The 27,699-nt window shown below is 47.5% G+C and overlaps 1 protein-coding gene across 1 annotated transcript in view; it reads right to left on the bottom strand.

Moving 5' to 3' along the window:
• The window catches only part of kif6 (kinesin family member 6), a 548,981-nt gene that overhangs the window by 50,274 nt on the left and 471,008 nt on the right, over positions 1–27,699 (bottom strand). The window contains exons 17-18 of the mRNA XM_033020572.1: positions 20,383–20,467; positions 9,237–9,372 (exon numbers count right to left, since the gene is read on the bottom strand). Of these exons, the coding sequence (XP_032876463.1) occupies positions 9,237–9,372; positions 20,383–20,467 (221 nt within the window). The remainder of the gene's footprint in view (positions 1–9,236; positions 9,373–20,382; positions 20,468–27,699) is intronic.

Raw genomic sequence — 27,699 nt, 5'->3', positions numbered from 1 at the left:
CACAATGTTGTTGGGCCTTCCCTCGCGAGACAAAGGAAATAGTCTGGATTTGCAAAATTAATGCATTGTCATTCGAAATAGGTTCAGACCCGCTCAGCAACCTAAATCTGGAATCTGTACTTCTGTACTGGAAGAGGTGAAGAAAAGCTGGAATAGTCAATTTTCTCCTGCAGGGGAGTGTTCATTGGGGGAAAAGAAATGGAGAAGCGAGGAACAGCAGATGCTGATTTACCAAAAGAAAAGACACAATGTGCTGGAGTAAGAAACAAAGAAAAGCAGATGTTGATTTACAAAAAGAAATGCTTGAGTAAAGGCAAGGAACCGCAGATACTGATTTACACAAACAAAAGACAAATTGCTGGAGTAGAAACAAGGAACTGCAGATGCTGGTCTACGCAAAAGGACACAATGTGCTGGAGTAACTCAGCGAGTCAGGCAGCATCTCTGGAGAACATCAATAGTTGATGTTTCGGGTCAGGACCCTTCTTCAGACAGATTGGGGTTGATAGATAGATAGATAGATAGATATAATTTATTGCCACACAACCAGGGTTGGTGGAAATTTGGGTTGTCAGCAGCAGTACAATAATAAAGAACACACAATAAAACTGTAACACAAACATCCACCACAGCATTCATCACTGTGGTGGAAGGCACAAAAATTTGGCCAGTCCTCCTCCATTTCCCCCCCGTGTACAGGACCAGAGTCCAGTCAGTCCAGGATCGGCTCTTCCTCACCGGAGCCCGCGGCTTTAGATTGTTGTAGGCCGCAGCATGGCGGTCGAGATTTAAAGTCCCCGCCGCAGCCAGAAGCACCGTAGACTGCAGGGCCGGCGGTCGAAGCTCCCCTCCAGGGGTGATGGTAAGTCCATGCCGGCCCCGCGGTAGAAGTTGGCCGCGGGCCGGCAGTGATGGCTTCTTCTTCCCCCGGGTCCCCAACGTGAGATCCCGGGCTGTAGACGCCGCACCAGCTGGAGCTTCAGGCTGCCGGCTGCCCCCGGCCAGCGAAACGGAGCGGTCCCCTCCAGCGAGCCCCAGCGAGGGCTCACCCGCTCCATGCCGAGAGTCCACGCTGCGCCCACCGCTGAAGCCCCGGGCATGTCTCCGGGAAAGGCCGCGTCGATCCTTGATGTTAGGCCACGGGGGAGGCGACCTGGAAAAAGTCGTCTCTCCATGGAGGAGGCGACCGAAGCGGTTTCCCCCTTACCCCCCCACACAAAACACACGAAGAAACACAAAATACACACTTTAAAACATACTAAAAAATAAAAAAAAGCTGGAAAAACTGACGCGCTGCTGACATGGCTGCACACAGAGGAGCGCCCCCTACAGCAGGTAGGTGAAAGGTGGAATAGAGGAGGGGCAATTTAGCTTCGTTGAGAGAGACAGATGGAAACAGGCCCTTTGGCCCACCGAGACCACGTTGACCATCGATCACCTGTTCGCACTAGTTCTACATTATCCCACTTTCTCATCTACCCGCTGCGCACGAGGGGCAATTTACAGAGGCTGATTAACCTGCAAACCCGCACGCCTTTGGGATGTAGGGGAAATCCTGCAAACTCCACTCAGATGGCACCCGAGGTCAGGATCGAACCTGGGTCTCCTGAGCTGTGAGTCAGTGGCTCCGACTGCTGTGCCGCCCCACTTTGTCGGGAAATGGGTGGTGCGTTTATGGAACAAGCTGCCAGGGGAGGAGGTTAGGGCAGGTACAATAACTGGCACAGGTGTAGAGCGTAGAAGCAGGCCCCTTCGGCCCAATTTGCCCATGCTGACCAAGGTGCCCCATCCACACTTGTCCGCATTTGGCCCATATCCCTCGAAACATTTCCTATCCATTCACCTGTCCAAATGACTATTAAATGCTGCTATAGTACCTGCCTCAACTACCTCCTCTGGCAGCTCGTTGCATCTACACACCATCCTCTGCTCAATGAAGTTGCCCCTCAGGTCCCTGTTAAATCTTTCTGCTCTCACCTTAAACCTTTGTCCCCTGGTTCTTGATTCTCCTACTCTGGATAAAAGAGTGCATTTACCCGATGCTCTCATAAGATCACCCCTCATCCTCCTGCGCTCCGAGCCTGCTCAACCTCTCCCTGTAGCTCAGGCCTTCGAGTCCTGGCAGCATCTTCGTGGATATTCTCAGCACCCTTTCCAGCATTCTTCTTTGGGAGCCTTTGTGATGTGGAAGGAAAGGCTGAGGACAAGCGGCCAAAGTTAGAGCTAGTGAAGACGGGAAAAAGTGCTCGCCTGGTTGATCAGAAGCACGTCAAGGCAACCTGTGGCCGTGGAAGGTGCCACACAAATGCAAGTTGTCTCCCCGACTGTGGCTCTGGGCGTTTCCTTGGAGCCTGGCAGTCAGAAGCTCCTGCCCCGTGAAGTTTGGCAGGTTAGGGTGAGCGGGAGCCAGACGGGCGCAGCCGCCAAGAATCGACCAGATATTTCCATGCTCCCTGGCACACTCCCCTGGCAGGAGATGCTTCCTGTGGTTCAAGGTGAGGGAGAGACAGTGGCTCAGCGCAAGTATGTTTTTGCTAGCACACGCTGTTGGTGTGTAATGTAATCCGAGCACGTGGGCTAATGGCAACATTGTGCGCTGGGTTGGAACTCTGTCTGTGTTATGTAGAAACATAGGTAATAGGTGCAGCAGTAGGCCATTCGGCCCTTCGAGCCAGCACCGCCATTCAATATGATCATGGCTGATCATCCAAAATCAGTACCCTGTTCCTGCTTTCTCCCCATTCCGTTAGCCCAAAGAGCTAAATCTAACTCTCTCTTGAATACGTCCAGTGAATCGGCCTCGACTGCCTTCTGTGGCAGAAAATTCCACAGGTTCACAACTCTCTGGGTGGAAAAGTTTTTCCCCATCTCAGTCCCGTTATTCTGAAACTGCGACCCCTTGTTCTGGTCTCCCCCGACATCGGGAACATTTTTCCTGCATCTAGCCTGTCCAATCCCGTAAGAATTTTATGTTTCTATAAGATCAAGAAACTGTCCCTGAACCTGGAGGTGTGCGTTTTCACACTGATGCCTGATGGGAGATGGGAGAAGAGGGAGCGGCCAGGGTGCGACTCGTCCTTGATTATGCTGCTGGCCTTGCCGAGGCAGTGTGAGGTGTGGGTGGAGTGCAAATGGAAAACTAGAGGCAAACAATAACATCTGAGATTATTGAAGCTTGGATTCTCAGCTGATGTGAGGCTGAGGGGTAATCTTAAAGAGATGTAGAAAATCATGAGGGGAATAGATGTAGTGAGAGTAGAATTATCCAGAGTTGGGAATCAAGAACCAGAGTTCACAAGTTCACAAGTTATAGGAGTAGAATTAGGCCATTCAGCCCATCGAGTCTACTCCGCCATTCTGGAGTCTACTCCGCCATTTTGGTCCGCCAAACCAGAGTTCTGGTTTAAAATAAGAGGGCAAAGATTTAATAGAAATCTGAGGGGCAATGTTTTCACACACAGTGAGTGGTGGGTATGTGAAACGAGCTGCCAGAGCAAGGAGTGGAGGCAGTTGTTACAACAGCATTTAAAAGACTATTGGAGAGGAAAGTTTTGGAGGTATATGGGCCAAACATAGGCAAGTGGAGCTCGGGAAGATGAGGCATCTTGGCAACTTAGACAAGTTTGGCCGAAGGGCCTGTTTCTGTACTGCACTGAACCGTGACTCTGTGTCCCCAACAGCTTAGAGGTGACAGTATTTCCTTGAGTCAAGCTGATGCTGCAACTTCATACCAAAGATTCTGACAAAGGGATATAATGACCAGATGCACCTCATAAAGTGGTCGAACTGGGAAAAATAAACAAACGGCCAATTTTTAAGTGCTAGTGGAAAAAGCCAATGGTTAACTTTTTTCTTTGGCTGCGATCTGTAAGAATACTGTAAATACATTTTGCAAAGACATACTTTGTCTGGTCCTTCAAGTGGTTTCATAAACACATTCTTTTGGATTTGGAACGGGCTGGCAGAACCCAAGCAGACAGCAGTTTGGTCTGTGATGTGGTTTACTGACATTTCCAAAAGATTCGGATGAGCCTTGACATAAAAGGCCTCAAAATTAACTGAGAATTGTAGGGATTTAGAGTAATCCCCAGGAATGAACAAGAACCCGGCTGACAGGTTGGAAACATCCAGCCCTCGGCAGAGAAAGTCTCGTCAGAGTGGAAAGCATTTTCTGAGACGGGCATCTTCGGGAGCTGGTCTGCCTCCACTACAGTTCCCATCTCGGCACGGTGGCGCAGCGGTAGAGTTGCTACCTTGCAGGGCCGGAGACCCGGGTTCGATCCCGACCGCGGGTGGTGTCTGGGCGGAGTTTGTACGTTCTCCCCGTGACCTGCGAGGGTTTTCTCCGAGATCTTCGGTTTCCTCCCACGCTCCAAAGACGTGCAGGTTTGTAGGCTAATTTGCTTGGTGTAAGTGTAAAATTGTCCCTAGTGTGTGTGTAGGATAGTGTTAATATGCGGGGATCGCTGGTTGGAGTGGACACGGTGGGCCGAACGGCCTGTTTTTGTATAAAAGAACTATTCGGAAATTCAATGCGCTGCAGAAAATTTGCAGATTGAACTGAACGGAGGATGGAAATGTCCCGGACTTGTTCATCGTCCCGTCAACGGAAGGCTTGAGGCCCAGACCGCGGGAGAACAAAGAAGGGAAGAGATTGAACTTTTTTTCGCCTTCAATCACAGTGAGGAATGTGGAGGAGTCACTGTGGTGGATGTTCATGTTAAAATGTATTTTGTGTGCTTTTAGTGGGATGGCTGTACGGCAAATCAAATTACTCGTATGATGCAAAACATACTTGGCTAATAAAGTATGATTATGATTATGATCTGTAAAACCCATGTCTCACGGTGCGCGTCCACCCACGAGTGATCCCGAGTTTAAACCAAATCAAATGTCACCGTTGTGACTCGTGAGTCTACCGTGGGCACTTGTTAACTCAGCGGGACAGGCAGCATCTCTGGAGAGAAGGAATGGGTGACGGGATGACGTTTCCAAAATTCTGCTGCGTCTTTGTGTTACTCCAGCACTGTGTGTTCACTTTTTGTCAACCAGCATCTGCCCTTTCTTGTGTATGACATTATTTGTATCCGTGGCAGTTGATTGTCGCTCCCTTCAGTTTCCCAGGGGGTCTGGACGGGGGGGGGGGGGGGGGGGGGGGGGGGAGGAGGGGGGAGATGTTGCCTAGTGACGATCTCATTCATCCAACAAGTTACGCTCTCTTTAAGGATTAATTTCTAAATAACCCGCCTATTTCTCTTCATTCGCTGTTATATCCGAGAACTGCTCCAGATGAACTCCTGGATTTGATTTTTTTTTCCACCCGGGGGTAAAAGAAAAAAACAAATGCACTTAAAGCACCAGGGGTGGGGTAGAGGCGTACGACCAACGAACTGAGCGATATTATCCAGAATTAGTAAAATAAACCAAAAACTGGAGTACTGAATAATGGCACAAATTTGAGAGGTGCAGGAAGGAACTGCATATGCTAGTTTAAACCGAAGATAGGCTCAAAAAGCTGGGGTAACTCAGCGGGACAGGCAGCATCTCTGGAGAAAAGGAATGGTCGAGATTTCGGGTCGAGACCCTTCTTCAGACTGCAGTCTGTAGTCGCCTAGTCCATTTCTCCAGAGATGCTGTCTGACCCGCTGTGTTACTCCAGCTTTTCGTGTCTCTCTACGGATTTGAGAGAGTGAGATTCACTGCCAGACATCGTCGGTATACTAAATGTACAAGAGTCGTTTCACATGACCGTAGTCAAGGAAACAGCAGCGTACCAATATTCCGATTATTGTAGCGGTATAGCAAAGACATCTCTGCCTCTGCTGTCCGCTTTTGGTGTTTCATATATTTGTTGTAAACTCGGGATCACTCGTGGGTGGACTCGTACTGAGACACAGGGCCATTAAGATTTCTCTCTGTGGAGTGGTTAAATAGACAAAACGGCCGTTCACAAATGAAATGATTGCAACTCAAAGACACACAGCACAGAAACAGCCCCTGGGGCCATCATGTCCTTCATCAGTACCCTACTAACCGCACACCTCCAGATTCAGAGACAGTTTCTTCCCAGCTGTTATCAGGCAACTGAATTATCCTACCACAACCAGAGAGCAGCGCTGAACTACTATCTACCTCTTTGGTGACCCTCGGACTATCCTTGATCAGATTTTGCTGGCTTTACCTAGCAAACTTTATTCCCTATCATATTAGGGCGGTCACGGTTGTGCAGCGGTAGGGTTGCTGCCCTTCAGCGAATGCAGCGCCGGAGACCTGAGTTCGATCCTAACTACGGGTGCTGTCTCTATGGAGTTTGTATGTTCTCCCCGAGTTTGTATGTTCTCCCCGTGGGTTTTCTCCGAGATCTTTGGTTTCCTCCTACACTCCAAAGGCATACAGGTTTGTAAGTTAATGGCTTGGTAAATGTAAAAATTGTCCCCTGTGGGTGTTGGATAGTGATAGTATGTGGGGATCGCTGGTCGGAGCAGACCCGGTGGGCCGAAGGGCCTGTTTCCACGCTGTATCTCTAAACTAAACTAAACTAAATGTATCTGTACACTGTAAATGGATTGATTGTATTTGTAAAGTGCAGAGCAGGGTTGGTAGTGCTATTGCATGCAGTGCTATTGACTGATTGAAAGATACAACATGGAAACAGGCCCTTCGGCCCACCGAGTCCACACTGACCATCGATCACCCATTCACACCAGTTCTACATTATTCCACTTTCTCATCCACTACCTACACACCATGATTAGTAACTTTGCAGATGACACTAAAATATAGGTCCACCACCAATTCTCCGGCACCCTTGGTTTCAGAGACTTGCTGGATTATCAGTTTTGCCGGATCATCAGAGGTCACGGCCTCCGAGGAGTCCAACGGTACCAGAATGTTCTGCCTAGGCTGCCGACGGGCAGAGATACCAGCCCGCAGAGTCGGCTGTGGGAACCGATCCGCGGCACAGTGGGCTGTGGGAACACGTGCGGCACAGTGGGCTGTGGGAACCGATCTGCGGCACAGTGGGCTGTGGGAACACGAGCGGCACAGTGGATAAGCGGTAGAGTTGCTGCCTCACAGCGCCGGAGACCCGGGTTCCATCCCGACTACGAGTGCTGTCTGTACAGAGTTTGTACGTTCTCCCCATGACCTGCGTGGGTTCTTCATTTTCATTTTCCTCCCACACTCCAAAGACGTATGGATTTGTAGGTTAATCAGCTTGGTATAAATATAAAACCGTCCCTAGTGCGTGTAGGATAGCGTTAATGTGCAGGAATCATTGGTCGGTGTGGACCTGTTTCCACACTGTATCTCCCAACTAAACTAAACTAAAATATTCGACCCGCCGATCAGCCGCGAAAGTCAGAATGAGGTGGAGATCGGCCGCCTCACCCGGCCCAGGCGCCATCATTCTGGTGGGACTTCCAGCAGGGATTTCAAGTGCATTCTCGTAATTTTGTCCAGATTAAAAGAGTGGCTGGACCACCAGTTTCCGGCAAATCGGTGGTGGATCCGTAGGTGGTATCTAGGCAGCAAAGATGGTCATCAAGAATTACAGAGGGATCTCGATCAGCTTGGAAAATGGGCCAAGAAATGGCCAGTGGAATTTCATTCAGAGTGGGAGGTTTGCATTTTGGCCAACCACTCCCTACAGTCCAGGGGCAAGTTACCGCGGCCAGTCATCCTACAAACCTTCATTTATTCCCATACTCCAAAGACGTGCAGGTTTGTATGTTAATTGCCTGGTAGAAATGTAAAAAACAAACTGTCCCTTGTGTGTGTAGGGCAGTGATAGTGTGAGGTTAGTGTGGGGATCGCTGGTCGGCACGGTCTCGGTGGGTCGAAGGGCCTGTTTCCACACCGAATCTTGAAATTAAACTAAACGCATGGCCGCGGATGCCAACAGAATCAACAAACTCATTAGGAAGGCTGCCTCTGTCCTGGGGGTGGAGTTGGAGTTGGATTCACAGGAGGTTGGTCATGGAGGGGAGGATGCTCCTCAAACTGCGGAGCATCCCGGACAATACAGCTCACCCCCTCCATGACACACTGGTCAACCTGAGGAGCACCTTCAGCAACAGACTGGTTCCACCAAGATGCAGCACAGAACGCCACAGGAGATCCTTCTTCCCTGTGGCTGTCAAACTGTACAGCTCCTCCCCCTTCTGTCGTGGGGTAGACTGAGTGAGATTGAGACTGACTTCCCCTCCCCAATATTTGTACATCTCCAATTCTTTCCACTCGTCACTTTAATTTCATGTTTCACGTATCTTGTGTTTTTATGACTGTTGGCAGATCAATTTCTCTCTTGGGTTAAATAAAGTTCTATCGTATCGTATTGTATCGTAAAAGCAGCGTAAGTCACAATCACAATCTGTAGTGCCCTGAGCTGGTGATGGATCGCATCACAGTCGGCAAGGACAATGTTGATTATTATTCTATACAAGTCCATGACTATTCATTTAACTCTGCTTTAAATACTTTTACACATCTGCTATCCACAACCCTCTGGGGTAAATGAAAGGCCTAGAAAAGTTACCCCTAGCAGCTACCAGGCAACTGAACCATGCTATCACCAACTGGAGAGCGGTCTTGACCTACCATCTACTTCATTGGAGACCCTCGTACTATCCTGCACTAATTGTAATTCCCTGTATCCTGTGTCTGCACACTGTGGATGGCTTGATTGTAATCTTTTTTTGTCGTTCCGCTGACTGGATAGCACGCAATTTAAAAAAATCCCACTGTACCTTGGTACAGGTGACAATAAGAGTGGACAGACACAAAATGCTGGAGTAACTCAGCAGGTCAGGCAGCGGGTCAGGCAGCATCTCTGAAGGAAAGGAATAGGTGACATTTCGGGTCACCTTCTCCAGGCTGAGCAGATAGAGCGGATGTGAAGAGGATGTTTCCAGTTGTGGGAGAGTCTAGGGCCAGAGGGCACAGCCACTGAATGAACAGATGTACAGTATCTTTAGAATGTAGATGAGGAGGCTTCTGTGGAGCCCAAGGCATTGGGTATTTTTAAAGCAGTTGATAGGTTCTTGATTAGTATGTGGCGTCATAGGTTATGGGGACAAGGTAGGAGAATGGGGTTGAGAGGGAAAGATAGATCAGCCATGATTGAATGGTGGAGCAGACACAATGGGCTGCATTGCCTGATCCTTATGGTCTTATGGGTGGAGAATGCCTGAGATTTTTACAAAGGGAGCGAGCAGGGGTCGGGATCTTAGTGGTACCTGTAGCCGGGCTGCTTCTTCAGACCACCAAGCCTCGAAATCTTTCTGTATCAACACCTTGGCCTTTTGATGGAGGTGTTCCAGATGCTCGATCTCTGTCTTCAGCCCTTTGAGCCGGTTAAAGGTCATTTTGTAGCTGGATGTGAATTAAGGCGAGACAGTCATTGTAGGAGCCATTAAGCTTAAGTCAGTTTATTATAGCCATGTCTAACATTTTGTATATTTTAGTCTTTGTCTTTAGTCAGGCAATGATGGTCCAATTCTACACGGCCATCGTAGAGTCTGTCCTCACCTTCTCCATCATGGTCTGGTTTGGCTCAGCCACCAAGCACGACACCTGGAGGCTGCAGCGAATCGTCCGATCAGCAGAGAAGATTATTGGCTGCAACCTTCCCTCCATTGATGAACTGTACACTGCAAGGGCCAGGAAGCGAGCGGGCAAGATCATCTCTGACCCCTCTCACCCTGGCCACAAACTCTTTGAATCACTTCCCTCTGGAAGGCAACTCCGGATTGTCAAAGCTGCCACAGCCAGACATAAAAACAGCTTTTATCCACGAGTAGTTGCTCTACTCAATAACCAAAAATCTGTAGCCTCCCTTTGATCTGGTATTTTGTTGGTTCACATGCTTGATCAATGGTATTTTATCATTAATGTCTTATTATTATTAATGCTTAGTGTTTTCTGAGTCATTCGTAACTGTCACTGTATGTCATGTTGTTACTTGTGGGCGGAGCACCAAGGCAAATTCCTTGTATGTGAATACTGGGACAAGAAACTTATTAATTAATTTGTCTGTCTATATTTTTGTAGGTGGGATTTAATACGTAGAGGGGTGTGTCTATATCTGAAGAGGCTAATGCAGGCTCGTTCATTTAGTTTCAGTTTACCTTGTGGGATTTTATGAATAACAGTTTTTACCATGTGCTGAGCCGAGAGCTGAGCTGAGCCGAGAGCTATGAGTCATGGACATAATTATGGGTTTAGAGTAAGATGATGATATGATTGGAACATCTATGAAGAACAGAAAGTGATGGACTATATCATTGTTTTGTATTACTTCAATACAAACCAATTCATCAAGATTCAACGAATGGAAGACTTATTCCTACGATCTCCAGAGCTCGGTGAGTGCGTGAACTATATCTCCACTACATCCTACGAGAAGTTATGGCTATCAAGGTTGGACCTTGAGAACGTTACTAAAACTGCCATTATAGTTCATACTGTAACCATGAGCTGGGGGAGAATTAGGAGAATGGGAAATATGCGAGGTGATAAAGGGATTTAGCAGGCCTGGAGCACGGGCGGCCATGGTGGCGCAGCGGTACAGCTCTTGCAGCGCCGGAGACCCGGGTTCCATCCCAACTACAGATGCTGTCTGTACGGAGTTTGCATGATGCGTGGGTTTTCCCTGAGATCTTCGGATTCCTTCCACACTCCGAAGACGTACAGGTTTGTAGGTTGACTGCCTTGGTATAAGTGTGAATTGTCCCTAGTGTGTGTAGGATCGTGTTAATGTGCGGGGATCGCTAGTCGGTGCGGACATGGTGGCCCGAAGGGCCTGTTTCCGCGCTGTATCTCTGAACTTAAATTAAACTAAGCATGCCAATAGACCCTAATGTAAGGTACACAAAAATGCTGGAGAAACTCAGCGGGTGCAGCAGCATCTATGGAGCGAAGGAGATAGGCAACGTTTCGGCCCGAAACGTTGCCTATCTCCTTCGCTCCATAGATGCTGCTGCACCCGCTGAGTTTCTCCAGCATTTTTGTGTACCTTCGATTTTCCAGCATCTGCAGTTCCTTCTTAAAGACCCTAATGTAAATTGACCTGACGTCCAGTCCCTGGTTATAATGGGCCTGAAGAGTGCAATTAAAGACACGGTGGCATTTCGGGGCTGCACGGTGGTGTAGCTGACAGTGCTGCTCCCTCACACCGTAACTGACCCGTTTTTGATATTTTTAAAACGGAGATTGATAGGTTCTTGATTAGTAACGGTGTCAAAGGTTATGGGACGGAAGCCAGAGAATGGGGTTGAGAAGGAAAACTAGATCAGCCACGATTGAATAGGCTATAAATTGGCTAAATGGCCGAATTCTGCACCTATGTCGTATGGTCGTGGTAATTTGGTTTAGTTTAGTTTCGAGATACAGCACGAAAACAGGCCCTTCAGCCCACCGAGTCCACGCCGACCAGCGGTACCAGTACATTAGCACCATCTGACACACACTAGGTACAATTAACAATTTACAGAAGCCAATTAACTTACAAACCTGTGCGTCTTTGGAGTGTGGGAGGAAACCGGAGCACCCGGAGAAAACCCACACAGGTCACGGGGAGAAAGTAGAAGCTCCGCAGAGACAGCGCCCATAGTCAGGTTCGATCCTGGGTCTCTGGTGCTGTGAGGCAGCAACTCTACCGCCGCGCCACCCTGTCGCCCAATTCCGGCCTTGGTGCTGTCTGTGTGGAGTTTGTACGTTCTCCCTGTGACCGCATATGTTTCCTCTGGGTACTTTGGTGTCCTCCCACATCCCAAAGACGTTCAGGGTTTGTAGGTTAATTGGCCTTCTGTAAATTGCCACCTTGTGTGCAGGGAGTGGATGGGAAAGTGGGATAACACGTACAGCCAGTGTGAACGGGAGGCTGATGGTCGCAGTGGACTAGGAGAGTTTGGTCCCAAGTTGTATCTCTCAATTCAATTCAACTTCAAAGGCACAAAGATGATGCAGAGGCTGTGGCGTGGTTGGATCTGAAGTCAAGAGGCTGGGAAAGTCTATTCTGGAGAGAGGTCTGAGAGAAGGGCCTGTCCCACTTTCACGACCTAATTCACGACCTTTTTTACTCGTGGACATTTTTCATCACGCTAGAAAAATGCCCCGACCTACTTGATGCCACGAGTACCTACGACTAGCATCACGGCCTGCCACGACCTACCTACGACCTCACGACGACCATCCTGCGAGTATGTCAAGGGCAAACTCGGCAGAGGTCGTGAATTAGGTCGTGAAAGTGGGACAGGCCCTAGAGGCTTTTAAGATCCAACCGGTCGAGATAATACAGAACTCATAGTCATCCAGCAGAGGTCGTGAATTAGGTCGTGAAAGTAGGACAGGCCCTAGAGGCTTTTAAGATCCAACCGATAGAGATAATACAGAACTCATAGTCATCCAGCACGGAAACGGGCGCTTTGGCCTAACTCGACCATGCCGACCAACATGTCCCATCTACACTAGTACCACCTGCCCGCATTTGGCCCATAACCCTTTAAACCTGTCCTATCGATGTACCTGTCTGAATGTCTATTAAATATTGTTATTGTAATAATAATAATAACTTTATTTATATAGCACTTTTCATACAATTGAATGCAACCCAAAGTGTTTTGCACAAATAAAACACAGGTCTACATAAGAATACAACTTAAAACAGTAAGGACGGGCAGTTAATAGCATAAAAAGCAGATTTGTATAAGAATATAAAAGTCAAATTGAGAGTGTAAACGGACAAAGGAAGTGAAGTCAGTTAAAAGGTTGATTAAAAAGCTAGGTTTTTCGCTGCCAATGTCAACTGAGTGGGTGTTCCTGGATAGGGTAGGGTATTCCACAGTTTGGAGGCATACCAATTCTCCCAATGTACTTGCCTCAACTACCCCCTCTGGCAGCTCGTTCTATATAACTACTGCCCTCTGAGTGAAAAAGCTGCATCGCAGGTTACTTTTAAATCTTGTCCCTCTCACCTTAAATCTTTGTCCTCTGGTTTTTGATTCCTCTACCCTGGCTAAAAGATAGTGTGCATTCAACCCAGCAATTCCCCACATGATTTTATACACCTCTATAAGATCACCCCCTCATCCTCCTGCGCTCCAAGGTATAGAGTCCTATCCTGCCCAACCCGCTCCCTGCAGCTCCGACCCTCGAGTCCTGGCAACATCAATGTTCTCGTACATCTAAACTCCAGTAAACTGTTCAATGTAACCACACAGGCTGCCGTGTGAGAGGTGAATCTGAAGCTGCAGTTAAACAGTATCCTTAAAACGTAGCCAAATGATGCTTGAAACCGGTGAAACGGGGAGACAAGGAACTGCAGAAGCTGGAATCCTGAGCAAAACACAATGTGCTGGAGTAACTCAGCGGGTCAGGCGGCATCTGTGGAGGGAATAGACAGGCAGTGTTTTGGGTGGGGGCCCTTGTTCATACTGATTGTAATGGGGGTGCTGAAAGGTAGAAGAGAGGATTGGGACGGGTCCAAGCATGGCAAGTGATGAGTCGAACAAAGACTAGAGATGAAAAGGAGTCAAATGAGTGTCAGATAAGGAGATAATAGGAAGAGCGCGGTGTAAAGCCAGAGGAAAGGAAGGATATAGGTGGAAAGGGATTGTACAGGTTGGGGGGGGGGGGGGGGAGTTAGAGTGGGATGGGATAGTGGGAGAAGGGAGTGTATCCCAATTTCTCCCATTGCCCAGTCCCAATCTCCTTCCACCAATATCCCTCCCTCTGGCTTTACATTTCACACCTCGTCTTTCATCTGTATCAACTGTATCCACCTATCACTTGGCAGACTTCACCCTGCCCCCAGCGCTCTTTCCCAGCTTTCTACCCCCCATTACAGTCAGCCTGACGATGGGTCTTGCCCTGAGACGTCACCTGTCCACCCCCTCCGCAGATGCTGCCTGACATGCTGAGTTCCTCCAGCACTCTGTGTTTTGCTCTAGATTCCGGCATCCGTTATCAATTGTGTCTCCGTTTTAAGTACACCAGGCGCCACGGTGGCGCAGCGGTGGAGTTGTTGCCTCGCAGCGCCAGAGACCCGGGCTCCATCCTGACTACGGGTGCTGTCCGTACGGAGTTTGTACGTTCTCCCTGTGACCGCGTGGGTTTTCTCTGGGCGCTCCGGTTTCTTCCCACAATCCAAAGACGTACAGGTTTGTAAGGTTGATTGGCTTTGGTAAAACTGTAAAATTATCCCCTAGTGTGTAAGATAGTGCTAGTGTACGGGGTGATTGTTGGTCGGCAGGGACTCGGTGGGCCGAAGGGCCTGTATCCACGCTGCATTTCTGGACAATGTCTGGACAGCACGCAACAAAAGCTTTCGACTGTACCTGAGTGCACGTAACAATGAACTAAACGGAACCTAAACTAAAGACTGCATGTATTTAAGAAGGAACTGCAGATGCTGGAAAATCGAAGGTACACAAAAAAGCTGGAGAAACTCAGCGGGTGCAGCAGCATCTATGGAGCGAAGGAAATAGGCAACATTTCGGGCCAAAACCCTTCTTCAGACGAAGAAGGGTTTCAGTCTGAAGAAGGGTTTCGGCCCGAAACGTTGCCTATTTCCTTCGCTCCATAGATGCTGCTGCACCCGCTGAGTTTCTCCAGCTTTTTTGTGTATCTAAAGACTGCATGACTTTATTTCAGAATATCTTGCTTAATTTACAACGACATGGGAATTTATTCCATTTGAGTCTTTCATAAACGTGGTTCTGGAAGATTGATGTCGGCCTGTCATTTGTTAACTAGGTGCATATGGCCTGATCCTGGACTAGTTATTGAAGCATGTTGGAGAAATGGTCATGCCATATATTACCCCTTAGTGATAACAGGAATGCTGGAATTATCCACCAGGAAATTTATTCATTATGCATTGCAGCCCTCTCGCCGAAGGTTTATTAAAAAGATAATATCTCTTTTCCTTTCTTCCAGGTATCTCCGTGGCTTTAACCACCCGTGGCTGACGAGAATTACACGAGTCACTCTGAACTTGTGAGCAGTTCTGGGCACCGTATCTGAGGAAGGATGTGCTGGTGCTGGAGAGGGTCCAGAGGAGGTTGGCGAGAATGATCCCAGGAATGAGTGGGTTAATATAGAAACATAGAAATTAGGTGCAGGAGTAGGCCATTCGGCCCTTCGAGCCTGCACCGCCATTCAATATGATCATGGCTGATCATCCAACTCAGTATCCCGTACCTGCCTTCTCTCCATACCCTCTGATCCCCTTAGCCACAAGGGCCACATCTAACTCCCTCTTAAATATAGCCAATGAACTGGCCTCAACTACCCTCTGTGGCAGAGAGTTCCAGAGATTCACCACTCTCTGTGTGAAAAAAGTTTTTCTCATCTCGGTTTTAAAGGATTTCCCCCTTATCCTTAAGCTGTGACCCCTTGTCCTGAACTTCCCCAACATCGGGAACAATCTTCCTGCATCTAGCCTGTCCAACCCCTTAAGAATTTTGTAAGTTTCTATAAGATCCCCTCTCAATCTCCTAAATTCTAGAGAGTATAAACCAAGTCTATCCAGTCTTTCTTCATAAGACAGTCCTGACATCCCAGGAATCAGTCTGGTGAACCTTCTCTGCACTCCCTCTATGGCAATAATGTCCTTCCTCAGATTTGGAGACCAAAACTGTACGCAATACTCCAGGTGTGGTCTCACCAAGACCCTGTACAACTGCAGTAGAACCTCCCTGCTCCTATACTCAAATCCTTTTGCTATGAAAGCTAACATACCATTCGCTTTCTTCACTGCCTGCTGCACCTGCATGCCTACTTTCAATGACTGGTGTACCATGACACCCAGGTCTCGCTGCATCTCCCCTTTTCCTAATCGGCCACCATTTAGATAATAGTCTGCTTTCCTGTTTTTGCCACCAAAATGGATAACCTCACATTTATCCACATTATACTGCATCTGCCAAACATTTGCCCACTCACCCAGCCTATCCAAGTCACCTTGCAGTCTCCTAGCATCCTCCTCACAGCTAACACTGCCACCCAGCTTAGTGTCATCCGCAAACTTGGAGATATTGCCTTCAATTCCCTCATCCAGATCATTAATATATATTGTAAATAGCTGGGGTCCCAGCACTGAGCCTTGCGGTACCCCACTAGTCACTGCCCGCCATTGTGAAAAGGACCCGTTTACTCCTACTCTTTGCTTCCTGTTTGCCAGCCAGTTCTCTATCCACATCAATACTGAACCCCCAATGCCATGTGCTTTAAGTTTGTATACTAATCTCTTATGTGGGACCTTGTCGAAAGCCTTCTGGAAGTCTAGATACACCACATCCACTGGTTCTCCCCTATCCACGCTACTAGTTACATCCTCGAAAAATTCTATAAGATTCGTCAGACATGATTTACCTTTCGTAAATCCATGCTGACTTTGTCCAATGATTTCACCACTTTCCAAATGTGCTGCTATCCCATCTTTAATAACTGACTCTAGCAGTTTCCCCACTACCGATGTTAGACTAACTGGTCTGTATTTCCCCGTTTTCTCTCTCCCTCCCTTCTTAAAAAGTGGGGTTATGTTTGCTACCCGCCAATCCTCAGGAACTACTCCAAAATCTAAAGAGTTTTGAAAGATTATTACTAATGCATCCACTATTTCTGGAGCTACTTCCTTAAGTACTCTGGGATGCAGCCTATCTGGCCCTGGGGATTTATCGGCCTTTAATCCATTCAATTTACCCAACACCACTTCCCGACTAACCTGGATTTCACTCAATTCCTCCAACTCCTTTGATCCGCGATCCCCTGCTATTTCCGGCAGATTATTTATGTCTTCCTTAGTGAAGACGGAACCAAAGTAGTTATTCAATTGGTCCGCCATATCCTTGTTCCCCATGATCAACTCATATATACTGCATGATGAGTGTTTGATGGCCCTGGGCCTGTACTCGCTGGAGTTTAGAAGGATGAGGGGGTTCTCATTGAAACGTACCGAATAGTGAAAGGCCTGGATTGAGTGGATGTGGGGAGGATGTTTCCACCTATTCAGTTAAGCTTAGTTTAGAGATACAGCGTGGAACAAGGCCCTTCGGTCCACCGAGTCTGCACCTACCGACGATCCCCGCACACTGGCACCACTCTACACACACTATGGACAATTTTTTTACATTTACACCAAGCCGGAGCGTGGGAGGAAACTGTAGATCTCGGAGAAAACCCACGCAGGTCACGGGGGGAATCGTACAAACTCTGTACAGACAAGCACCTGTAGTCAGGATTGAACCCGGGTCTCTGGTGCTGTGAGGCAGCAACTCTACCGCTGCGCCACCGTGCCCACCATGCCATGCCACCTACCTACAGCAGAGTCTAGGACCAGAGGTCACAGCCTCAGAATAAAAGGACGTACTTTTAGAAAGGAGATGAGGGGAAATTTCTTTAGTCAGAGGTTGGTGAATCTGTGGAATTATTTGCCAGAGAAGGCTGTGGAGGCCAAGTCAGTGGATATATTTAAGGCAGAGATAGATAGATTTTTGATTAATTCTGGTGTCAGGGGTTATGGGGAAAAGGCAGGAGAATGAGGTTAGGAGGGAGAGATAGATCAGCCATGGTTGAATGGCGGAGTAGACTTGATGGATGCTTGGATGGATGGATAACTTACTGTATGAGCATGAAGGAAACCAACCACTGTTAGGTGAACACTTCCCCAACTTCTCCTATCTCTGCAACAGACTTAAGGGCCTGTCCCACTTGGGCGACCTAATCCGCGAGTTCTGGCGAGTTTGCCCTTGACTCATACTCGCAGCATGGTCGACACGAGGTCGTAGGAGGTCTTCGTAACTCTCCTTCATGATCGAGAGTGGTCTCCGTGTACTCGAGGCCTCAGCTAGGTCGCGGCGTTTTTTTCAATATGTTAAAAAATGCCCGCGAGTAATAAAAGGTCGCCATGGAAAAAATCGATACTTTTTTTACTCGTAGGTTTAGTCGTAGTAGGTCGCCATGTTAGTCGTAGTAATCGAGGGTAGTCGAAGGTAGTCAAAGGTAGTCGTAGACAGTCTTTATCATAGTCGAAGGGAGGTCGAAGGAGACCGAAAGGAGGTCGTCTTCACTCTCCACTATTCGGTGCCCAATTTTCCCGAAGTTAGTCGTAGCCAGTCGTAGCTAGTCTTCAACATAGTCGAAGGAGGTCTTCAACATGTCATTTTTATAAACTCTTCTAAACTCGCTAATTAGGTCGCTCAAGTGGGACAGCCCCTTTAGTGTGCTTCTGGAGATTCAAGTGGGTTTTAAACATTTACTCCTCCACAATGCTGACTTTCGTAATGTGTAAAAGGGGGGTTAGACAATGGGAAGATAGAGCAAGAGTAGGGGAATTAAGACACAAAATGCTAGATTAAATCTGCGGGCCAGGCAGCATCTCTGGAGTAAAGGAATAGGTCGAGACCCTTGTCCAGAGTGCGAGTCAGGGAGGAAGGAAAACCAACGGTATGAACAGGTACAAAGAACAAATGAATGAGCGGTATGAACAGGACAAATCAAAGCCAGTCAAGGAAAGGTGGAGCCCACAATGGTCCATTGTTGGCTGTGGAGGTGACAACGAGTCGACACAAACAGTGAAACTAAACAGGATGACAGTGAAACTAGTAGGAAGATTAGGATGGGAGAGGGTCAGTGAGCGAGGGAATGAAAGGGTTACTTGAAATTAGGTAAATCAATAGTCATACCGTTGGGTAGTAAGCTGACCAAGCGAAATATGACATAGGTTTAAGGTGAGAGGGGAAGATACCTTGATTGAGGAAGGCCAATATACCAAACACATTCTTGACCACCCTTGTGATAGTTATAACAGTATAAAAATTATATAAGAACTAATATAATGATTTTTCCCCTGAGTGAAATATTGGAAGCATCTGTCTTACTGAGATTTATTGTGCCAATTAGAACATTTGTTGCAGGCTTTCCAGATTGAGTTTAGTTTAGTTTAGAGATGCAGCGTGGATTATCTTTCTGCTGACGATAGACACAAGAAGCTGGAGTAACTCAGCGGGACGGGCAGCATCGCTGGAGAGAAGGAATGGGTGACGTTTCGGCTCGAGACTTTCTTTGTCTTTCTGCTGACTGGACAGCATACTACAAAACCTTTCCACTGTATCCGTGACAAGAGACAAAACTAAATTATTTGGCAGGAAAATGAAAAAAAATCAGACTTTTAAGATTGAAAATCTCTCAAACTTTTTTTTGTGGTTTTGCAAGTAAGGTCATTGCCAAAGCTCAGAATCTTTCCTCAACAGATCAGCGTTTACATTGAAAGGACAAAACGTGTTTGACCAACAAGTCCTTTGATAAGCTGTTCAGCAAGAACACAGACCTGTACTGCACAGGACGGGAATAGATAGGGTGAATGCACAGTCTTTTTCTCAAGGTAGGGGAATCAAGAATCAGAGAACTTAGTTTAGTTTAGTTTAGTGATACAGCACAGAAACAGGCCCTTCGGCCCACTGCGCCCACGCCGACCAGCTATCCTCGCACATTAACACTATCCTACACACACTATTTTTTTTAACATACATTTACCGAACCAATTAACCTCCAAACCTGTACGTCTTTGGAATGTGGGAGGAAACCAAAGATCTCAGAGAGAACCCACGCAGGTCACGGAGAGAACGTACAAACTCCGTACAGACAGCACCCTTAGTCGGGATCGAACCCGGGTCTCCGGCGCTGCATTCGCTGTAAGGCAGCAACTCTACCGCTGTGCCACCGTGACTGCCGTTTAAGGTGCAAGGGGAAAGATTTAATAGGCGCCCGAGGGGCGTCTTTTTCACACCTCATTGGAACAAGGTACATCAGCAAGTGGTTGAGGGAGGTACTATAATGACATTTAAAAGACACTTGGACAGGTACATGAACAAAAAAAGGTTTTGAGATGTATGGGGCACACATGGACAGATGGGACTAGTGTAGAAGGGGCATCTTGGTTGGCAGGGACAAGTTGGGCCAAAGGGCCTCTTTCAGTGCTGTATGACTCTATGACACTGAAAGGGTAGAGTCAGAACTTTTTTCCTAGGGTGGAAATAGCAAATACTAGCGGGCATAGCTTTAAGATGAGAGGAGCAAAGTTTAACGGAGATGTGCGGGGCAAGTTTTATTTTGTACAGAGATCAGTGAGTGCCTGGAACACGTTGCCAGAGGTGGTGGTGGAAGCAGATACGATAGTGGCATTGAAGAGGCTTTTGGATAGGGATATGGATATGCAGAGAATGGGGGGATATGGATTATGTGCAGGCAGATAAGAGTTGGTCCTGGCATCATGTTCAGCACAGACATTGTGGGTCGAAGGGCCAGTTCCTGTGCTGTACTGTTCTATGTTCTATATGATATTCATAAGGGACCATAATTATACGAGACATGGTTACCAACCTCTTTTTCTCTTCCTCGATTTTCTCTCGAAGTTCTTCTTCAAAATGATCGGGGTCATGGGCATTCACTGGCTCGCTGGTCACACCTGGAGTGAGAAAGGTTTGAATCGTAGAGTCAAGTAACATCTGCATCACTGAAATTTCTTGTGCCAATTTGAACATTTGTTGCAGGCTTTCCCAGTTTAGTTTAGTTTAGAGATACAGGTCCTTCGGCCCCATCGACCAGCGATCCCCGCACATTAACACTATCCTACACACACTAGGGACAATTTACACATACACCAAGCCAATTGACTTACAAACCTCCAGAGGACCTACAGAGGATGCCATCTCTCTGGCTCTTCACACTGTCCTGACTCACCTGGACAGACAGGGCACGTACGTGAGGATGCTCTTCATTGACTATAGCTCTGCATTCAATACGGTCATCCCCACCAAGCTCACCACCAAACTCCACCAGCTAGGCCTCAGCTCGCCGATATGCGATTGGATCCTGAATTTTCTGACGGAGCGACCGCAGGCAGTGAGACTGGGCCCGCACCTGTCCTCCACTATCACCCTGAGCACCGGAACACCACAGGGCTGTGTACTGAGCCCCATGCTCTACTCCCTCTTCACTCACGACTGTGTTCCTGCATTCGACACCAACACCATCGTGAAGTTTGCAGACGACACAACAGTGATTGGGCTGATCACCAACGGTGATGAAACAAAATACAGAGCGGAGGTGCAGAACCTGGCGGACTGGTGCACACGTAACAACTTGTCACTAAACACCTCCAAGACCAAGGAGCTGATTATTGACTTCAGGAGGTCACATAATGGAGAATACGCCCCAATCTCCATCTACGGGGACAGTGTGGAGAGAGTGTCCAGCTTTAAGTTTCTGGGCACTCACATTTCAGAGGACCTCACATGGTCCACCAACACCGCTGCGCTGGTCAAGAAGGCACAGCAACGACTGTTCTTCCTGAGGACATTAAAAAAGACTGGTCTGCCCCAACAGCTGCTGACAACGTTCTACCGCTGCACGACAGAGAGCATACTAACGTATGGCATCTCTGTGTGGTATCTCAGCTGCACGGAGGCAGAGAGGAGAGTTCTTCAGCGCGTCGTCCACAGAGCGCAGAGGATCATTGGGACAGAGCTACCAGCCTTGGAGGGCATCTACCACACACGGTGCCTCAGGAAGGCCGTCAGCATCCATAAAGACTCATCACACCCCTGTAACGGTCTGTTCGAACTACTTCCCTCCGGCAGACGTTACAAGGCCTTCTACGCCCGAACCTCCAGACTCAGGAACAGCTTCATTCCCAGAGCTATAGCGGCTCTGAACCGGCTCTGCTGAGTGCCCCCCATCCCCATGGACTGTCTCCCTCGGATGGTCACGACACACAGACACATCTGCACTTTAGTCTGTTTGAACTGTTTTGACTATTTCACTGTTTTTACAATCCATGTTCTCTGGATATCTAAATCTAAATGTTATTAGTTATTTATGTTATGACATCGGATGGAAGCTGCATACCAAATCTCGTTGCGCTTATGTGCAATGACAATAAAATATATTATTATTATTATTATTATTAACCTGCACGTCGTTGGAGTGTGGGAGGAAACCGAAGATCTCAGAGAAGACCACGTGGTCACGGGAAGAACGTATAAACTCCGAACAGACAGCACCCGTCGTCAGGATCAAACCCGGGTCTCCGGCGCTGCAAGCGCTGTAAGGCAGCAACTCTACCGCTGCCCCACCGTGCCGCCCAAACTAATATAATGGTTTTTCTCCTGACTAAAATATTGGAAGCATCTGCCTTACTGAGATTTCTTGAGGCAATATGAACATTTGTTGCAGGCTTTCCAGATTGAGTTTAGTTTAGTTTAGAGACAGAGTGCGGAAACAGGCCCTTCGGCCCACTTCAACTAGAGATCACCCCGCACACTAAGACTATTCTACACACGAGGAACAATTTACAATCATTACTGTAGCCAATTAACTTACAAACCTGTACGTCTTTGGAGTGTGTTAGGCAACCCAGGAAAAAACATCACAAGATCACGGGGAGAACGTACAAAATCCGTACAGACAGCACTTGTGGTTAGGATCCAACCCGCATCCCTGGCGCCGTGTGGCAGCAACTCTACCACTGCACCATCCGTCACAAGGGAATGAGTAAAAAACAAGCTGCTGTGGTGGAGAGCCGAAGGGAAGGTTGTCTTCTGCTGTCTGTGATGAAGGAATCTTCCAGTCAGCATATTATGCATTGTCACCTTAATAATAAGGGGTAGGCCATTTAGGACTGAGATGAGGAAACACTTTTTCACCCAGTGAGTTGTGAATCTGTGGAATCCTCTGCCGCACAAGGCAGGATGCTTTCAAGAGAGAGTTTGATCTAGCTCTTAGGGCTAACGGAATCAAGGGATATGGGGAGAATGCAGGAACGGCGTACTGATTCTGGATGATCAGCCATGATCATATTGAATGGTGGTGCTGGCTCGAAGGTCCGAATGGCCTACTTCTGCACCTATTTTCTTTGTTTCTGTGTTTCATATGTTAGACTAGAAACATCTAGGAGGGCAGTTTCTGCCAAGATCATAAGTGGATCCTTTTTGGATATGTTACTGATTTTCCTGAAAACACTAGCCAACATTCGATAGCATTTTTACAATCTTGTTAACAAAACATAATGCGTGAAAATGATTCCAATGCCATTAGGCCAATAGTAGGGATCTGAGTAGGAAGATAATGGGTGAGAGACCACTTGAGGGGCTCGCGCAACTATGGCGGACTTAAGTTTAACGTATAGGTTTATTATTGTCACCAATACCGAGGTATGGTGAAAAGCTTTGTTCTATATGTTAACCATATAACAATTACAGCACGGAAACAGGCCATCTCGGCCCTTCTAGTCCGTGCCAAACACTTACTCTCACCTAGTCCCATCTAATCTGCACTGTTATCCAAATAGATCAGATAATACTACACATAAATACAATCAAGCCAAATTCAAGAACAATAGTTCAGTTTAGGTTAGAGATACTGCATGGAAACAGGCCCTTCGGCCCACCAGGTCCGCGCCGACCAGTGATCCTCGCACTTTAACACTATCCTTAACACACTCGGGACAATTTACAATCTTCACTGAAGCCAATTAACCTACAATCTTGCACGTCTTTGGAGTGTGGGAGGAAACCGGAGCACCCGGGGAAAACCCACGCAGGTCACGGGGAGAACGTACAAACTCCGTACAGACAGCACCCGTAGTCAGGATTGATCCCGGGTCTCTGGCGCTGTGTGGCAGCAACACTACCGCTGCGCCACCGTGCCACCCTGATGTAGGTAGAGTAAACGGGAAGATACAGAGTGCAGAATATAGTTCTCAGCATTGTAGCGCATCAGTTCAACAGACAAAGTCCAATGTCCGCAATGGGGTAGAGGTGAATCGGACACTACCCTAGATTATGGAAGGACCATTAAGAAGCCTGATAACAGAGGGGAAGAAGCTGTTATATAGTCATACAGTGTGAAAACAGGTCCCATTCGGTCCAATGCCCACGCCGACCAACATGCCCCAGCCCTACTAGTCCCACTTACCTGTGTTTGACCCATATCCCTCTAAGCATGTTCTATTCATGTCCCTGTCCAAATATTTCTTAAATGTTGTGATAGTACCTGCCTCAACTAGCTTTTCTGCCAGCTCATTCCATATACCCTTCACCCTCTGTGTGAAAATGTTGCCCTCAGATCCCTATCAAATGTTTCTCCTCTCACCTTAAATCTATGTCCTCTTGTTCTTCAATATGACTCGGGGTGAAAGACTCTGTGCATTTACCCTACCTATTTCTCTCATGATCCTCTATAAGATCACCCCTCATCCTCCTGCGCTACAAAGATTAAAGTCCTAGCCTGCTCAACCGCTCCCTATAGCTCAGGCCCTCGGCCTTTCCTGAGACTGGTGGTGGGCGCTTTTAAACCTCTGTATCTTCTGCCAGATGGGAGCAGAGAGAAGAAGAAATGATCGGGGTGGGACAAGTCTTTATTCAGCTCCCCTCCACCCTTAGCCCTAGAAGGTGTAATAAAAAAATAGATTTGTCCGTGTGACCGCGTGGGTTTTCTCCGGGTGCTTCGGTTTCCTCCCACACTCCAAAGACGTGCAGGTTAGTGTAAATTTGTTCAGTATCTTTCAGTAACGATTGTAAACCGTCCCCAGTGTGCAGAATAGTGCTCGTGTTCATCCCAAAGACGTGCGGGTTTGTAGGTTAATTAGTCCTCTGGACATTGCCTCTAGTGTGTTGTGGGATAACTAGTGTGATCGATGGTCGGCATGGACTCGATGGGCCGAAGGGCCCATTTCCGCACTGTATCTCAAAAGTAAACAAAACCCTTAACTTGTTCTCACCTCCGAGACTGTAATGGTCAACAGCAGCCGCTAGATCTCTCCGCTCTGAGTTTTGTCAGTAACGTTTCAAACCACTCGCCTGATATTTCCGTGACTGACTTTGAGCAAGTCAAGGCAACAAAAATATAAGTGGTATCCTTGTTACCAAGCAGTTTAAATGATTGCAGTCTACACCCCACTAATGCAGAGCACAGAAACAGCAAGTATAAAGGGCTGGAACAACGTAGCCCCACATGGTATTTTTATTTTGAGCAATTCCAGGCAATTAATGCTCTCACTGTTAAAGCGCACATATTTTATTAATTGTTTCCATGCTTCCATAACTCCCATCAGATGTGAACATCAGTGGGATTGCAAGCCCAAAAAAGTACAGAGGACGCCTTTAGAGGGATTTTGTGATGCTACAATGCACGTGTGTGGTTTGCAAGACGGTAGAAAGGAATTACATGCTTCTGCTTGAATGACTTTGGAGTACTTGTCGGTGCCATCTTTCTATTATTTTCCAAAGTATTTTGTTACTTTCTAGAGTTTACAAGGGCGATGGGGGCCCTCACATTAAAACTTACCTAATAGAGAAAGGCCTGGATGGTGTATGTTTAGTTTAGTTTAGTTTAGAGATACAGCGCGAAAACCGGCCCTTCGGCCCACCGAGTCTGTGCCGACCAGTGATCCCCGTACACTAGCACTACCCTACATGCACTGGGGACAATTTTTTACATTCACACCAATTAACCTACAAACTTGCACGCCTCTAGAATGGGGGACAAAACCGAAGATCTCGGAGAAAACCCACTCAACAGTTTCACTCATGTAATCTGGTCTCTTCCATGAAACTGCAATATGCTTACCAAAATATGACACAAAGTGCCGAAACTAGTGACCTAACTCAATGGGTCAGGCAGCATCTCTGGAGAACGTGGGTGGGTGACATTTAACAAATTGTACAGCCACAGGAAGGAATGTGGCTGGGAGGGGAGAAAAGGGTGCGAGACCAGGTGGGGCACAGGGAAGGAAGGGTTGATTGTAGAAACCACACACAAAGCTGGAGTAATGCATTGGGTCAGACAGTATCTCTGGAGCAAGGGAATAGGCGACGTTTCGGGTCGAGACCCTTCGTCGCCTATTCCTTCTCTCCAGAGATTCTGCCTGTCCCGCTGAGTTACTCCGGCTTTTTGTGTATATCTTCGGTTTCAACCAGCATCTGCAGTACCTTCCAACACAGGGTTGATAGTTGATTGGTTATCATTTACCAAACCTGTCCACAAGATGGCAGTAGAGAGCAATTATATCCATGTGGAGTAACTCAGCGGGACAGGCAGCATCTCTGGAGAGAAGGAATGGGTGACGTTTCGGGTCGAGACTCTTCTTCAGACTGGTTAGGGGTAAGGGAAACGAGAGATATAGACGATGATGTGGAGAGATAAAGAACAATGAATGAAAGATATGCAAAAAAGTGACGATGATAAAGGAAACAGGCCATTGTTAGCTGAAGAAGGGTTTCGGCCCGAAACGTCGCCTATTTCCTTCGCTCCATAGATGCTGCTGCACCCGCTGAGTTTCCCCAGCAATTTTGTGTACCTATTGTTAGCTGTTTGTTGGGTGAAAACGAGAAGCTGGTGCGACTTGGGTGGAGGAGGGATAGAGACAGAGGGAATGTTGGGGTTACCTGAAGTGAGAGAAATCAATATTCATACCACTGGGCTGCAAGCTCCAGTTTAATTTCCATTTGGAATATTTTGGAGGACCAAGAAACCAAGAACCAAGCTGACCAAGCGAAATATGAGGTGTTGTTCCTCCAATTTTGGTAAACTTCACTATCTTTGAGACAATGCCAGGCACGAGAATATCAGGCACCGTGCAGTTAAGGAAGGAGATTACTATTTCACCAAAGAAAACTTTCAAAGTGCAGTAAAATTTGTGCTGGCAATGCCAGAAATCAGAAATGAAAGGGTTAGCCAAATTAATAATTTGGGGCAGTGGTAGAATCGCTGCCTCACAGCGCCAGAGACCCGGGTTCGATCCTGAACACGGTTGCTGTCTGCACGGAGTTTGTACGTTCTCCCCGTGACCTGCGTGGGTTTTCTCCGGGTGCTCTGGTTTCCTCCCACACTCCAAAGACGTGCAGGTGTGTAGGCTAATTGGCTTCGCTAAAATTTTTATTGGATCCATTGTGTAGGATAGTGTGCGGTGATCGCTGGTCGGTGCGGATTCGGTGGGCAGAAGGGCCTGTTTCCGTGCTGTATCTCTAAACTAAACTATACAACTTATTAATCTTTCATCAACCCAACAGGGAAACAATTCAGAAGGGTCTTGACCAGAAACGTCACCCATTCCTCTCTCCAGAGATGTTGCCCGTCCCGCTGAGTTACTCCAGCATTTTGTGTCTATCTTCGGTTTAAACCAGCACCTGTAGTTCCTACCGACACAATTCACCCTTGACAACAGGCCATCAATCGCTGTGCTTATAATGACACTGCATGTTTGACAACTCCACTATATTTACATTCTTTCTACCCATGGTTGTGTATGATGTTTGCGTCTATCTTTGGTGTAAATCTGCAGTTCCTTCCTACACATTTTGGTAAATAACCTCTGTAGAACCCATCCCCCTCGGTGGTGCAGCGGTAGAGTTGCTGCCTCACGGTGCCAGAGACCCGGGTTCCATCCTGACTATGGGTGCTGTCTGTACGGAGTTTGTACGTTCTCCCGATGACCTGCGTGGGTTTTCTCCGAGATCTTCGCTTTCTTCCCACACTCCAAAGACGTACCGGCTTATAGGCTAGTTGGCTTGGCTTAAATGGTAAATTGTCCCTAATGTGTATAGGATAATGTTAATGTGCGGGTGATCGCTGGTCGGTGCGGACCCGGTGGGCCATAGGGCCTGTTTCTGTGCTGTATCTCTAAACAAAACCTGTATT

The sequence above is a fragment of the Amblyraja radiata genome, chromosome 5 (assembly GCF_010909765.2).
Source record: "Amblyraja radiata isolate CabotCenter1 chromosome 5, sAmbRad1.1.pri, whole genome shotgun sequence".
In the NCBI taxonomy this organism is placed as follows: domain Eukaryota; kingdom Metazoa; phylum Chordata; class Chondrichthyes; order Rajiformes; family Rajidae; genus Amblyraja; species Amblyraja radiata.
The sequence above is the reverse complement of the archived record's forward strand: the minus strand, read 5'-3'. Positions and strand labels throughout refer to the sequence as shown.